The sequence below is a fragment of the Zingiber officinale genome, chromosome 11B, assembly GCF_018446385.1.
Source record: "Zingiber officinale cultivar Zhangliang chromosome 11B, Zo_v1.1, whole genome shotgun sequence".
In the NCBI taxonomy this organism is placed as follows: domain Eukaryota; kingdom Viridiplantae; phylum Streptophyta; class Magnoliopsida; order Zingiberales; family Zingiberaceae; genus Zingiber; species Zingiber officinale.
The window spans coordinates 40,047,083-40,060,264 of NC_056007.1; the positions used below are offsets into that span (position 1 = coordinate 40,047,083).

The window sequence follows — 13,182 nt, forward strand, 5'->3', positions numbered from 1 at the left end:
CTCCTTCTCGGGCACTCTCGTATGGCCGTGCCGAATGGCACGGCCTGTGCCCTCCTTCTATATACATAGGCCACATGGTCGTGCAAGGTTGCACGGGCCGTGGCCTCCATTCTACTGTCAGCTTCGTACGACCGTGTGGGATCACACGACCGACTCCTTTAGGCTTACGGTGAATCGTCTTTCGCTCTTTCGGTCCCTCTAACGCCTCCACACCCATGAAATGCTCACGACCAACTCGTGGAGGCTCTACACATCCTTAAAACGAATTTTCAAAAGTGAAGAAATAAAAAAAAATGCTCAAAACAACGATCTAGAATGAAAGAAAACCCCTTGGGTTGCCTCCCAAGAAGTGCTTGTTTTAGGTCTTTAGCTCGACCCCGTTTCAGTCAATGTGGGTTGAACCCGTGGAAGTACGACTCTCCTCCAAGGGTTAATGCTCCAGTCTGTGCCTTCATTTTCTCTCGTGCATGACAAATGTACTTCTTATTGCTTGCTGGAGGGGAACTCTCTTGGACACTACACTCCTCAACTTTGTTTATGTTGATTTTGCTAGAATTTCCCTGAGAAGAGGGGTTTCACATGGAGGAATCAGATAAGTCAAACTCAATCTTTTCTTTGCCGATCTCCAAGGATAATCTGTGACTTTTCACATCAATGATGGCTCCAGCTGTGGCAAAGAATGGTCTTCCAAGGATGATCGGTATCTTGAGGTCTTCCTCCATATCCAAGATAATGAAATCTGTGGGAACTACACATCCACCCACTTCTACTGGCACGTCTTCCACTATTCCCATTGGGTATCTGCATGAATGGTCAGCTAGTTGCAGTGCCATAGTGGTCAGTTTAATGTTTTGGAGGCCCAGCTTCTCTCATAAAGAGTACGGAAGTAGCTAACGCTGGCCCCCAAGTCGTAGAAAGCTCTCGGTATCAGTTTAGATCCAATCTTGCACGGTATGGAGAAACTTCCTGGATCCTGAAGCTTTGGGGGAGAATTTTCCATAAGGAGAGCGCTGCAATTCTCTGTCAATGCTACGGTCTCGAAGTCGCCCTTCCACCTCCTATTAGATAAAATACCCTTTAAGAACTTCGCGAACTTCGACATTTCATGCAGTGCATCTATCAGTGGCACTTCTATGCAAATCTCCTTGATCTTCTTCAGGAATCGGTTGAACTCTTCATCCTTCTGGGAGGTTATCAGTTTCTGAGGGAAGGAAATCGTCTGATTCTATGGGGGAACTTGAAGAGTTTCTTCAACTTTTTTAGTACCCTCCTCTCCATCCCTGTTTTAAGTCTGATTGGGCATTAGGAGAGAGGGATCCTTCTCTGAGTCAAGTTCCTTCTGGGTAATGATTTGGGGGTTTCTCACAATACGTCCGCTGCTCAACTCAATACGATTTCAATGTTCCACTGGATTTACATTTGGCTTCCCTGGAAATGTTCTCTGTGCTCTTGAGATGGATTGGGCTATCTGGCTGTCTTGCATCTTTTGGTGCTTCTCAGAATTCTCCATTCTTTAAGTTAACAGCTTGATCTCATTCTTCATCTCCTTTTGCTCTAAGAGAGCTTCTTCAAGCATCTTTTCAATTCTGGACAATTGTGAGGGTTGCTGTTGAAAAGTTTGTTGTCCAGCTGAGTAGTTTTGCTGCCCAGGTGAGTAGCTCTGTTGTCCAGGTTGATAGCTCTGCTTTGCTGGCCCTTGATCCTGATTGTTCCGATATGAGAAGTTTGGGTGATTCCTCCAACCTGGATTGTATGTATTGGAGTACGGATTATTTTTCCTTTGGTTGTAGCTGACTATTGCATCACACTGTTTAAGTTGGTTTATCTGTGCTTGTATTGGCCCTAGGGGGAAAGTATCTTGAGCATGATCCATACTTCCGCAGATTTCGCAAACATAAACTATCACATTGACCGTATTGTCGTTGTTTCCCATGGCCTCAAATTTCTTGGTCAAAGCATCCAGTTTTGCAGACATGAGAGTTACTGCATCTACGTCAAATTTCCCTGACGCTTTTATTGGGTTCCCTGAGAAAGAACCACTAGATCTTTCTGATGCCCACTGATGGTGATTCTGTGCCACATTCTCTATGATCTCTTCAGCTTCATCAAGGCTCTTGTTCATCAGTGCTCCTCCTACCGCAGAATTGAGAGATACCTTTGTGTAATAGTTGATTCTGTTATAGAAGGTGTGCAGGACCAACCATTTCTCAAGGCCATGATGGGGGCACTGTCTCAGCATGTTCTTGAATCTGTCCCAGGCTTCAAATAATGATTCTAAGTCTATCTGTTTGAAGCTTGCAATCAAGTTCCTCATGTGGGTAGTTTTGCTTGGTGGATAAAATTTGTTCAGAAATTTCTGCTCACACTGTTCCCAAGATGTAATGATGTTTGCTGGAAGGGAATTTAGCCACTGCTTGGCTCTGTCTTTCAGGGAAAATCCGAAGAGCAATAACCTTACTGACTCTGGAGGGACTCCGTTCACTTTCATGGTGTCTCAGATCTCGTAGAAAAGTTCTAAGTGGTGGTTTGGATCATCATGCGGTCCTCCTCTAAATTGATTCTGTTGAACCATATGAATTACTGCAGGCTTGATCTCAAAGTTGTTAGCTTCGATTGGTGGTCGAGTGATGCTAGACCGAACCCCTCGTGCATAAGGTGCTGCATGATCCTTTAATAATTTATCATCCATCTCTGAAGACTCCTGTGCTGCTTAGAATGCCTTCTGTAGGTTTCTTCTACTCAGGAAAGTCCTATCAATCTCTGGATCAAACGGTAGGAGTTGTCCTGAAAAATTAGCTCTTCTCATGGAAAAATAAAATATGGACTATAGTAAAGAAGAGAAATGAATTTTTTTTTATCTCTAAATGCAAACTAAGGAGAGATTAAGGAAAAGAAAATAAAGTCTAGTCTAATCTAGTACGACTATCATCAATGTTATAGGCGCAGTTCCTGGCAACAGCGCCAAAAACTTGTTACGATTTCGCAAGTGCACGGATTCGTCGTGAGTAATATAAAAGATTGTCGAACCCACAAGGACTGGTTATAAGCACTAGTGAAGGCACACTTAGGATTAGTTACACTATCGATGGTTGTAGGTAATCTAAGAGAAGAGATCGTAAAGCGGGGAAGAGAACTAGCAACAAGAGGGAATCAACCTGGTTAATGAAGATCTCTAGGAGTTCGGTTTCATTGTGGTGGTATTGATGTTCCTCATATTATCCTATACTCATTGTCCTTCGGCATGCATTTGCCGGAAGCTAAAATAACTATCTTTGAGCACCAGACAGAGGCAATCCCTATGAAATCCTATCACGGTTAACCCTCCTGTCACGAGGGTGCCTCGAAAGATCGCAAGAACATGACTCTTACTGATGTTATCAAGAATAGAAATAAGAAGCTAGGTTTGGTCTCTTACTTCCTTGTGAAGGAGTCACCTCTCCTTTCGAAGAAGTACTCAAGATGTTTGTGAACGGGTTACTCCTGTCACTAGGGCCCCTTGGGAGTACGATCTAAGACATTCCCTCTACGAGGTTGGCAATTCCTACACAATCAATCAACACGACAAAGAAATCGAGGAATTGAAACAAAATAAGCGAGATCATCCAATGAATATAAACATGATATAAGTTTTACATCAAACCAATCCACAATTACTCCCTCATCCTAGAACAAAGACTCTACTCCGTAGACGCTAGAGAGGAACCCGAAGAAATAGAGAAACTAAATAAACAATCCTCAAAAAACGAAGAGAGAAGGAAGAAGTATGCTTATCCAATGACGATGAGTGATCTCCGGATCCAATCCTTTGCTTCTAGAGTTGAGGTGGTGATGGAAGGTCGCTGAATCGCCTCCCGGCTCTCCCCCTTGAGAAAAGGGGTTAAACCCCCTTTTATAGACTAGGGCACGACGCGGCGGCATGACCGTGCAAGGATGGCACGGGCGTGCCCTAACTAGGCTCTGGATGCGCTACACGGCCGTGCCAATTGGCACGGCCGTGTGATGCTGGGGCTCGGTTCTGGGTGACATGGTCGTGCAGGGTCGCATGGTCATGTGCTGCTTGGCCTCGGTCATGGGGTGCACGGCCGTGTAGGTTTGCACGGCCGTGTGATGCTCCGCCTCTGGTTTGGCTGCAAGGCCGTGCAAGGGTTGCACGGCCGTGCATATCTTCCCTTCTGTCTAGCCACACGACCGTGCAAGGTTTGCACGGCCGTGTTCTCTGGTTCGCTCCGGTGTGTCGACAAAATGTTATTTTCACTCCGAAAGTTGTCCCTGTCAACACAAAACTAAAGAAAGAGCAGATATTCATACAAAAGAATATATACGATGAATATACGATAAAAGAGGTGTTCATACAAAGAATACGTACGTATAAAGCAAGTGAATGTGCGTAAAAGTATGCATAAACCATCATAATATTTACGCACATCACTCGGCCGATCTGCTTCGCCCAACCTGCTTGTCCAAACTTGTCTGCTCGGCCGGTCTGCTTCACCCGACCTGCCTGTCTGCTCGGCCGGTCTGCTCGGCCGGTCTGTCTTTCGCTAGACCTGTCTGTCCGCTCGACACCAGATCACCCGACCTACCTCTCATCAAGCCTGTCTGCCCGTTCGGTCAGCCTTTCTGTCCGGTCGGCCTTTCTGATCTACTGCATCCGCTCATACTACTCGGTCGATCAACTCTATCTGTCAACACTGTGCACACTGCCTTCATCACTTGGCAGAAACCAGTCTCTACTGGCAGTCTAAGATTATCAACTCAGGTCATCTCAGCTGTAAGTTGAATTTAATTTAAGTATTTAAATTCGGCTAATACTCTATATATCTCCGACAACAGATTGTTTGTGTCCAACATTAAAAACCTAAGTTCCCCTTTATATACTTAGGACTTAGGGTTAATTGATTAAACCGTAACTTAATTCTTCAATCAACTTCCTCTTAGTGGTTATTCTAAACAAACTTTTTTTTAGCCCATTAGATTCATCCCCTTCAAACGTGTTATACAGAATCCGTTTAAATCCCAAAATTTTTTTAAAAAATCTAATAAGGTTATTTGTCTAATAACTACACTTATTATTTAATTGTCAAATCTTATAGTATTGTGGCTACGGATATCAAGAGTAGTAAGAGGTTGGGATCAAAGAAAGCAGTTCCATGAAGACTCTTCCACCTGGTGGGGCTCTTTCTTATGAGTGTCAGGTCAAGAAAGTTCACCCTTACGGGCTCAATGAAGAAGTGCCCACCTAAGGTTGTTCCTGCATAAGGAGAATGGTATAAAGTTCTTGGTTGAGAATACTTACAAGGCGCCCACCTGGGACTATGTCTTCTTTCCAAGTATGTTCCCCAAAGGGATGCTCCCAAAATGAGTGCATGGTCGAAGTTATGTGTGATCTCTTTCTAAGGATGTTCTAAAAGGAGATGTTCCTAAATGAGTACACAGTTAAAGTCCTATGGTGACCATTCCAGGGATGTTCCCAAAGTAAGTACACACTTATAGTCATATATGATATTTTTGAGGATTTTTCAAAAGAGGATATTCCCAAAGTGAGTGCACGATTAATGTCATGTGTGATTTTTTCAGGGATGTTCCTAAAGAAGATGTTATCAAAGTGAATGCACGACTCCAATTCTTTGAGATGGTTCCACTTAGTCATATGACTGCTGAGTACAAAACTATAAGACCGTCTAGTCATGTGCCTAGTGGATGCTAAGTTACAATTATAAGACTATTCGGACATTAGTCGTGTGGATAATGTGTGCTTCCAGTTAGCCATTTGGCTCATTATGGATGTAGACAAATTCGGTTGCCTGGTACCATGGATGCTCACCATTCGACCACTCGACCTTCCAAACATTCGATCCGCTCAGTATTTTGAGTCCTTTGTGAACCAAGGTGCTCAAATCTCTAAGTGCTTGGGTATTCTTAGATGAGAGACTTGGAATACATAAAAATTATTAAAAAAATAATAATAAAACAACACATTATTGTTCGATGATTAATTTTTTTTATGTTCGACTATAAGTTGATTTTTTGATTTATCTTTCTTTATATAATTTGAGGATGGACTGTAAAAAACATTTAAGATGATTAACGTACATGATTAATTTTCTCAAGTGTGCATATTCTGTCTTATCATACTAAAACCGTGACAGGGATTTATCTACTCCTTACTATTAAATCAAAGATACCTCTTGTTGATAAAAAGTGGTATCAAATGTGGATTGCAGCATCAAAGATTTGATGGGAACACATACATGAAGTAGATTTGCAGATGAAAACTGGTAGCTTGGTGTTCATCAACTCCTCTTATCTCCTCTTTTAAAGATACTAAATCAAAGGAAGAGAGAGACGGTGAGAGAGAGAAAAAAGAGTGTAGTGGAATATGGGACATAGGGAGAGGTTCCAGGTTTTCTTCAATACCACCATATCCTCGGAATCATCTATCTGTCTATCTCCATGCACCTCTCACATCAAATGTTCTCTTTGACTGTGCTTTGATTCTATTTTAACAAGGCCGTACGCTCTGTAATATTTTGACTTCATAATGCTTTTTCAATGAGCATGCATAGTTTTGGTAAAGGCATGCATGCACGAATTGAAGCTTTTGCTTGTTATTAGGATTATCGATTTGATCTCTGATTCAATTTTGATAATATTGGATTCGACTAGACCAAACTCTGTATTTGTTTACTCTATCTAAAGAGTAAAGTATAAAGGAATGATGAATATAAATAAATATTACTTAATATATCCCTTAGTTGTTTAATTTACTTTAACGGTTGAGATACATAGGTGGATAAATAATTTGTTTCTTCAACCTGTCAATCCTCAGCTTCCTTGGTCTGTTCAGGTCATCATGCCTAATTAGATCAACGAGCTTCACGACTGATCAAATCAATCAAACCTTCTGACATATCTAAATCAATCAATGCACCCAACTTGACTAATTCAATCAATCCATATATCGCTAGGCCAAACAAGTCTATTTAGTTCATTTGCACCAATTAGATCAACCCAACATGACTGGCTAATATGAACAACTTGTTTTGACTGACCCGATCAGCTTGCTTGGATATATAGACCACACTACTACTTGAGCCACGGACTTCTCAAGTTACTGAATCATTCACTTAGGCCTCCTTAATTAACTTGGTCGAATCATCCTCCTTGGTTGACCTACCCAATATGTAACTAACCTACTTGACTCATTCAGATTAACTAACCAACTGATCACTTGCATGGATCAACTTGTCTTACTAGTATGGGTCATTTGATCTACTTCACCTCTCTAGTAGGACAAACTCAATCGACTCGTCTAAAATATTCAACATGCTTGACTCGTCCAGCCATCCAAATCGTTTGACATTGTCAACCTATTCGGATTGTCTAGCTACTATGAACCATTTGGCCCTTCGATTGAATGAGATCAATGGCAGGGGCGGGAGCCGGGAATTTCATATCGAGAGGGCGATCAATGGGTTTACTCGGCTCACTTAGCCCATCCAGACCATCCTCTAACTGAACCCTCTAGGATTTTCTAGCTATATACTTGATGCTCTCGAACCATCTAGTTAGGTATATCGAGTGAGTTCAATGCTTGCCAGTATAGCTATAGTTAAAGAGTCACGGATTGATAATGTTTCGTAAGGTCTTAGAGGCGTGTATTATTTCAAAACGAATCACATGTAGCGATTTAATTTCATTCCGATTTGAAAGAAATCAAAATGCTTCTATCCTCTATAACATATATATCTTTGTCTTAATATAGAATAGAAAAGATAAAAAAATAATATATATATATATATATATATATATATATATATATATATATATATATATATATATATATTTATATATATATATATTTATATATATATTCTCTCTATTATCCATATTGCTTTCCCCTCTAAATAATTAAACATGTTGCTAATTAAATTGTTCTCAAACAAGTTTGACTTACATACACACACATACAATCTACTCCTTTTCTACAAGTTGCAGTGATGGATTCTTTGGAACAAAGTGGAAGAACCATATCCAAAATCTTATCAGTAAACCAGGCTAGCTGAAAGAAAGTACACGACATAAACTAATTAACGTCCATCTTCTTGCATGAAGTAGTACAAGTACCCACTTGCTCTGAAGCAAGATTCGACCTCCATCCAACCCCACTTGTCCATTTGGTGCAATGCTTTGACCAGAGTTTTCTTGATCAATTTCCCCATAAACAGTCACCAAATCCTCCCTTTCTCTGCCTATATAAACAACTGTCGAATGCAATGCATAGCTTCCCATGCACTAAGAAAGAAGCAGAGCAAGTAAGTAGTGCTGCGTGCCTGGTGATATTACTACAAGACGGTGATGGATAAGGTGATGAAATTGGCTTCGCAGCGAGCGGTGGTGATCTTTAGCTGCAGCTCCTGCTGCATGTGCTACACCGTGAAGAGCCTCTTCCACGACCTTGGCGTCCACACTTCTGTCCACGAGCTCGACGAGGACGCAGTGAGCGGGAAGGAGATGGAGAAGGCACTCATGAAGCTGCTAGGCCGGAAGCCACCGGTGCCAGCCGTGTTCATCGGCGGCAATCTCGTTGGCTCCACGGACAAGATAATGTCGCTGCACCTTGGCGGTGGACTTGTCCCGCTGCTGAAGGATGCTGGCGCACTGTGGCTGTAGTAAATCATTAATTATATGGCTCTGACTATTAACTATGCCTAAATATAAACATTAAGGGGCATTGATGGTTATTGAATAAGATTAAATAAGTGAGAGTGGTGCGCACGAGTTTGACATGGTCTTGTTTCCTTTTCCATTTTTATTTTATTTTTCTCTCTTTTCTTTGTCTATTGTATGTCTTTTTGCAATGCCTACGTATATGAAAAAAAATATGAACTTAACGAATATCTTCACATGAAAAATTTGTGATTGTTTTTCTTGAAAACTTGTATATAAGCATTGAGAAAAAAAAACTATTTCCATGATCTTACTACATAGAATCATATATACCTTATGCAGTTCAATGGAAGTGTTATTACTTTGTAAGAAGTTCAAAGGAAGTAGGAACCATCTTGCTTGTAAACTACCTACCGATGTAGTGTTCTATGGATGATGTTTTAGTAGACGTATGTGCTTAATTCTATGGATGAGATGACAAGGAGAATTGAGCTTGGTCTAAGCTTGTTAATTCAAGGAAGAAGAAGGCCAAGTAACTACAGCAAGGAATTTATGGAAAAAGAGAAGATTAAGAAGTAAATAGGATTTCTTTGTGTTGGACTTATTGTTGCTACAACACTCTTAACACAAACTTGACACTTTATCCATATTTATACATTTTTAGATGACATGAAAACCAACAAGACATTAACAATATTAAATGCATTAACTAATAAGATTAATAAATTCATGAAGAGGTACAATGAATCCATAAATAGGTACATGAAATTAAACTTTGCTTTTTTAGAAGTAGAAGAGACATTTGAAATCAATTTGTAATTTGATTCTTAAATTTGGTTTTAACACAATATTAATTATGATCATTAGAATGAGTCATGTTTTATGCCATAACTTATCATTCGAGGGATTGTGGATGAAGTGTTAATTAAATTTTGTCATGTCTAAGGAAATATTTTTATCACGTCGAAATGCAGTATAATCCTTGATACTTTTCTATAATGAGGCTAGAGACAAGTTCTTATGTGATATTCAAAATCACTTGATTCAACCATTAATGTAGCCATGCAAACTTCATAATAAATTTAATGAGACATTTTCTTACTTCCTCATTTGAAGAAAATAAAGTCTACAAGCTCACCACCAACAAAGTATTAGACGTTGAAGACGTTACAGACTTTGCAACATTAGGAAATGAAGGAGGTGATCAGTTCACCTCCCTTCAATTAATCTCAATGAATTGTCATTAGAGCATCAGTTATAAACTGATGACTGCTTCCTATATATATATTCCTTGTGTCCAAGAACAACAGAGGTGAGCGAGCGAAAGCGATGCTGAAGCAAGGTGTACGGAAGCACATCGGGAAAGGGGTGGGATTTGATTTGTGACAAATCCGAGAAGGTTCTTAGGTAATAATCTTCTTGGCGACAGTGAGCTTCACAGGGCAGACATCTTCTCTATCGTCATCTCCGAGTCTCTTTTCCAAGGAGCACTATAAGTTGATTTCATTTCATACAAAATTGTTTATTACAAGTAACAATGGTATTAGAGTGTATTGCTCTAGTGAGGAGAAATCCCTCTAGCGATTGGCGATGAGATTGTGGCCTTTGCCACACAGTCGTTCTGAAAAAAGGGGTGACTAAGTCATTTCTCCCCGTCGCTGGAACAGACGCAAGCACCGATGAAAGGGCTAGCGACGAGTGTCCGTGGTCGCCGAGCGCCCGTTGCCGCATTGAAAGGTCGGCGATCGACAGTCACTACATTCATTGCGACTTCGCTACTGTGAAATTTTTTAAATTTTATTAAATCAAAAAGAAAAAAATAAATTTACTCATGTAAATATTGGAGTAATCTCAATGGTCCGTGCGACCATGTGTTTTGGTGTTTGGACAAAGGGTTTAAGTTAGGTTCACCTTTATATTTGATATGTGTATTTGAGTTGTGCAGGTTTGCAGGATACACATATAACTCAGGTTGATGGTTTCGGGTCCGGTGAAGGATGGAGCATCCGAGGGACCGCAGACAAGGCAGCAAGGACAAGCGCTGAGGGAATCGACTTTCGAGGCATATGCGAAGGATGACATTGAGGATGAGTCGCGAGCTTGGATGCATCCGAGGGACGAGAGCTAAAGGAGGGTCCGAGTGATGAGAGATTGTACTCGGGTACTAGTAGACTAGTGGTTTCATCAGTCGACTGATATGGTCGACTGGGCAGTCGACTGGGAATCGAACAGAATGTCTCTGTTCGCTCAGCCAGTGTGGAGTAGTCGACTGGTACTTTCACCAGTCGACTGGTATCGAGCCGTTGGGATGTAACGGTTGAATCTCCACAGAGGGCAATCGACTGACACTTTCACCAGTCGACTGATAGGCGGAGTTTTCCAACCCGTGACCTATATAACCAAGCCTTGGGAATTTGGTTAAGGTTGACAAAACTATTAGTAACCAGTGCCCTAGCTTCTCAAGAGTTCTTATGAGAGTTGTGGTAAAGTTTCACACCCACAAGGAGCTACGTAAGCTAGCCAGAGGTCTTCCGGGGAGTAATCCACCGACGAATAGGGATCGCCCACCTTACGAATAGCCATGGAGTAGGAGTCTTATCTCTGAACCACGTTACATTAATGTGTATTGGTTTGCTTATTCTTTCTTAGTTTTTAGCTTGTTTGTTTTGTATTATTCCACTACGCAAACTAACAAGTGTAGGAAGCTATCGATTTGGGTGCGCCATCTATCTAACCCCTCTTCTAGTCAGCTATACAAGATCCCCAATAGTGATATCAGAGTGAGGATGCTCTCCATTGGACTAATTGCCAAGGAAGCAAGAAGATGACCTACTTGATAGAACCGTCGAAGTATGAAGGAGGAAGCTTATGGGAGATCACCTTTTTGATGGTGAAAATAAAAAACTTCTTCAAGATGGATTGGGACACCATGTTGGTCATTGAGAAACCATTTGAAGTCCCAAAAGATAAGAAAGGGAAGAAACTCTGATCATGATATTGGACGGAAGAGCAAACGTCATGGGCAAAGGAAAATTCAAAGGTAATATTGATTTTAATCGATATTTTGCCACCTAACATGATAAGTGATGTAGGTGAATACAAGAATGCCCATAATTTGTGGAGCAAAGTAAAGAAAGTTCTAGGCAAAGAACTTATGCCTATACAAGAGGAAGAAAAATTCGAAGAAAGGGATGAAGTGGTCCAAGAGGAGGAGAAGGACCAATCAGATGTGGAGACCAATTCAACATCAAAAGAGGAAGAAGAAGTGAATTCGGTTACATCCGAGGAAAAGAAAGATGAGGAAGTAACATCAACATCCTCAAGAATTGAAGAAGATTAAAACAAGTGAAGAATAAGAAGAAGTCTTGGAAACCAACTTAGTGAGCATCTCCACCGAAGTGAAGTCAAAGGACAACATTATTTGCTTCGGGTGCAATGAGAAGGGACACTACAAGAGTAGGTTTCCATTGGGTAAGAAAGAGGTAACTCCTAAACTCAACTCAATTCCTTTAGAATCTAATTTGAGTTGTAGGAAGAAAAAGGAGAAGAAGCACATTAGATGCTTCATGTGTAGTGAAATGGGACACTACCACACAAGATGCCGAAGGAAGGGAGAGTTTAAGAAGTTGGAGCATCTAAAGAAATGGGAGAAGAAGAGGAGCTCAAGTCGAGGGGGAGCTTCAAGGGAGGTATATCCTAACTTGAAGGTTAATTCAAATTTAAACTCCTCTATGCATGCTAGAAATAATTTTCATTATTTACCCATGCAAAATTTTAAATTTAAATATCATGATAAAAATAAGGTAAATGTTAGAGATAACCCTAGGAGACCAATTCATAAAAAATCTAGAAATGATAGACCTAAGGAAAACCAAGGCATTGATCCCAAGAAGGGGAGACACATGCCTAGAATGGGTAGGTCTAGGAATATCCAAGGTGGACATATTGACTCTAGGGTTAGGAACTTAGAAAGGAAAAAATCAAACTTTGAAGGTAAAGCTTGATTAATTGGAGAAAACCCTAGATAGATTCAATGTTGGATCTAGAGGGTTAAGTATGATATTGGGTAGCCAAACATCCAACAATGATAGATCAGGTTTGGGATACCGATCTAGTATGGAAAGGGAAAGTCTTATGCTAGGGTTGCATATGACTATAGCAAGGAGAATTCAATAAATGACAAGGAAAAGTCATTTAATGGAAATAAGAAATTAACCAAGGACAAGGTGTCCAAGGTTTAAAAGATTAGGTTTGTAGGCCAAGTATCATCGGAGGTACACCGATGTGGCCTAGCAATTATGGATGAGTCACCTAGGGAGGTGATCAAGGTTAAGAGATCTAGGGGGAGCTCAAAGAGTCAATTTAGGACCCATGGAAAATGGATCTCAAATGAGTTTTACTTGGGAGACTAGATTGGGTTATGAAATGTGCCAAAAGGTTTGGAGATGGATTGGAGTCTCAACCTTAGGGAATTGGTAAAATTGGGTTGTGTTTCCTGTAAGGAAATATGAC

The 13,182-nt window shown here is 40.7% G+C and overlaps 1 protein-coding gene and 1 non-coding gene across 2 annotated transcripts; both read left to right on the forward strand.

The window, feature by feature from the left end:
• The first annotated feature begins 2,210 nt into the window (after positions 1–2,210).
• LOC122035570 lies at positions 2,211–2,320 on the forward strand. The gene has a single exon (XR_006127110.1). It is a non-coding gene; the product is annotated as a small nucleolar RNA R71 (small nucleolar RNA).
• Positions 2,321–8,341: 6,021 nt separating this feature from the next.
• Positions 8,342–8,885, forward strand: LOC122034808 (putative glutaredoxin-C14). Its single transcript, XM_042594163.1, has one exon. The coding sequence runs from the start codon at positions 8,359–8,361 to the stop codon at positions 8,671–8,673; it is 315 nt and encodes a 104-aa protein (XP_042450097.1). The 5' UTR covers positions 8,342–8,358; the 3' UTR covers positions 8,674–8,885.
• Positions 8,886–13,182: the final 4,297 nt, after the last annotated feature.

What these genes read in the sequence shown, in the direction of transcription:
- LOC122034808 (XM_042594163.1), top strand. Translation starts at nt 8,359, where the DNA reads ATGGATAAGGTGATGAAATTGGCTTCGCAGCGAGCGGTGGTGATCTTT.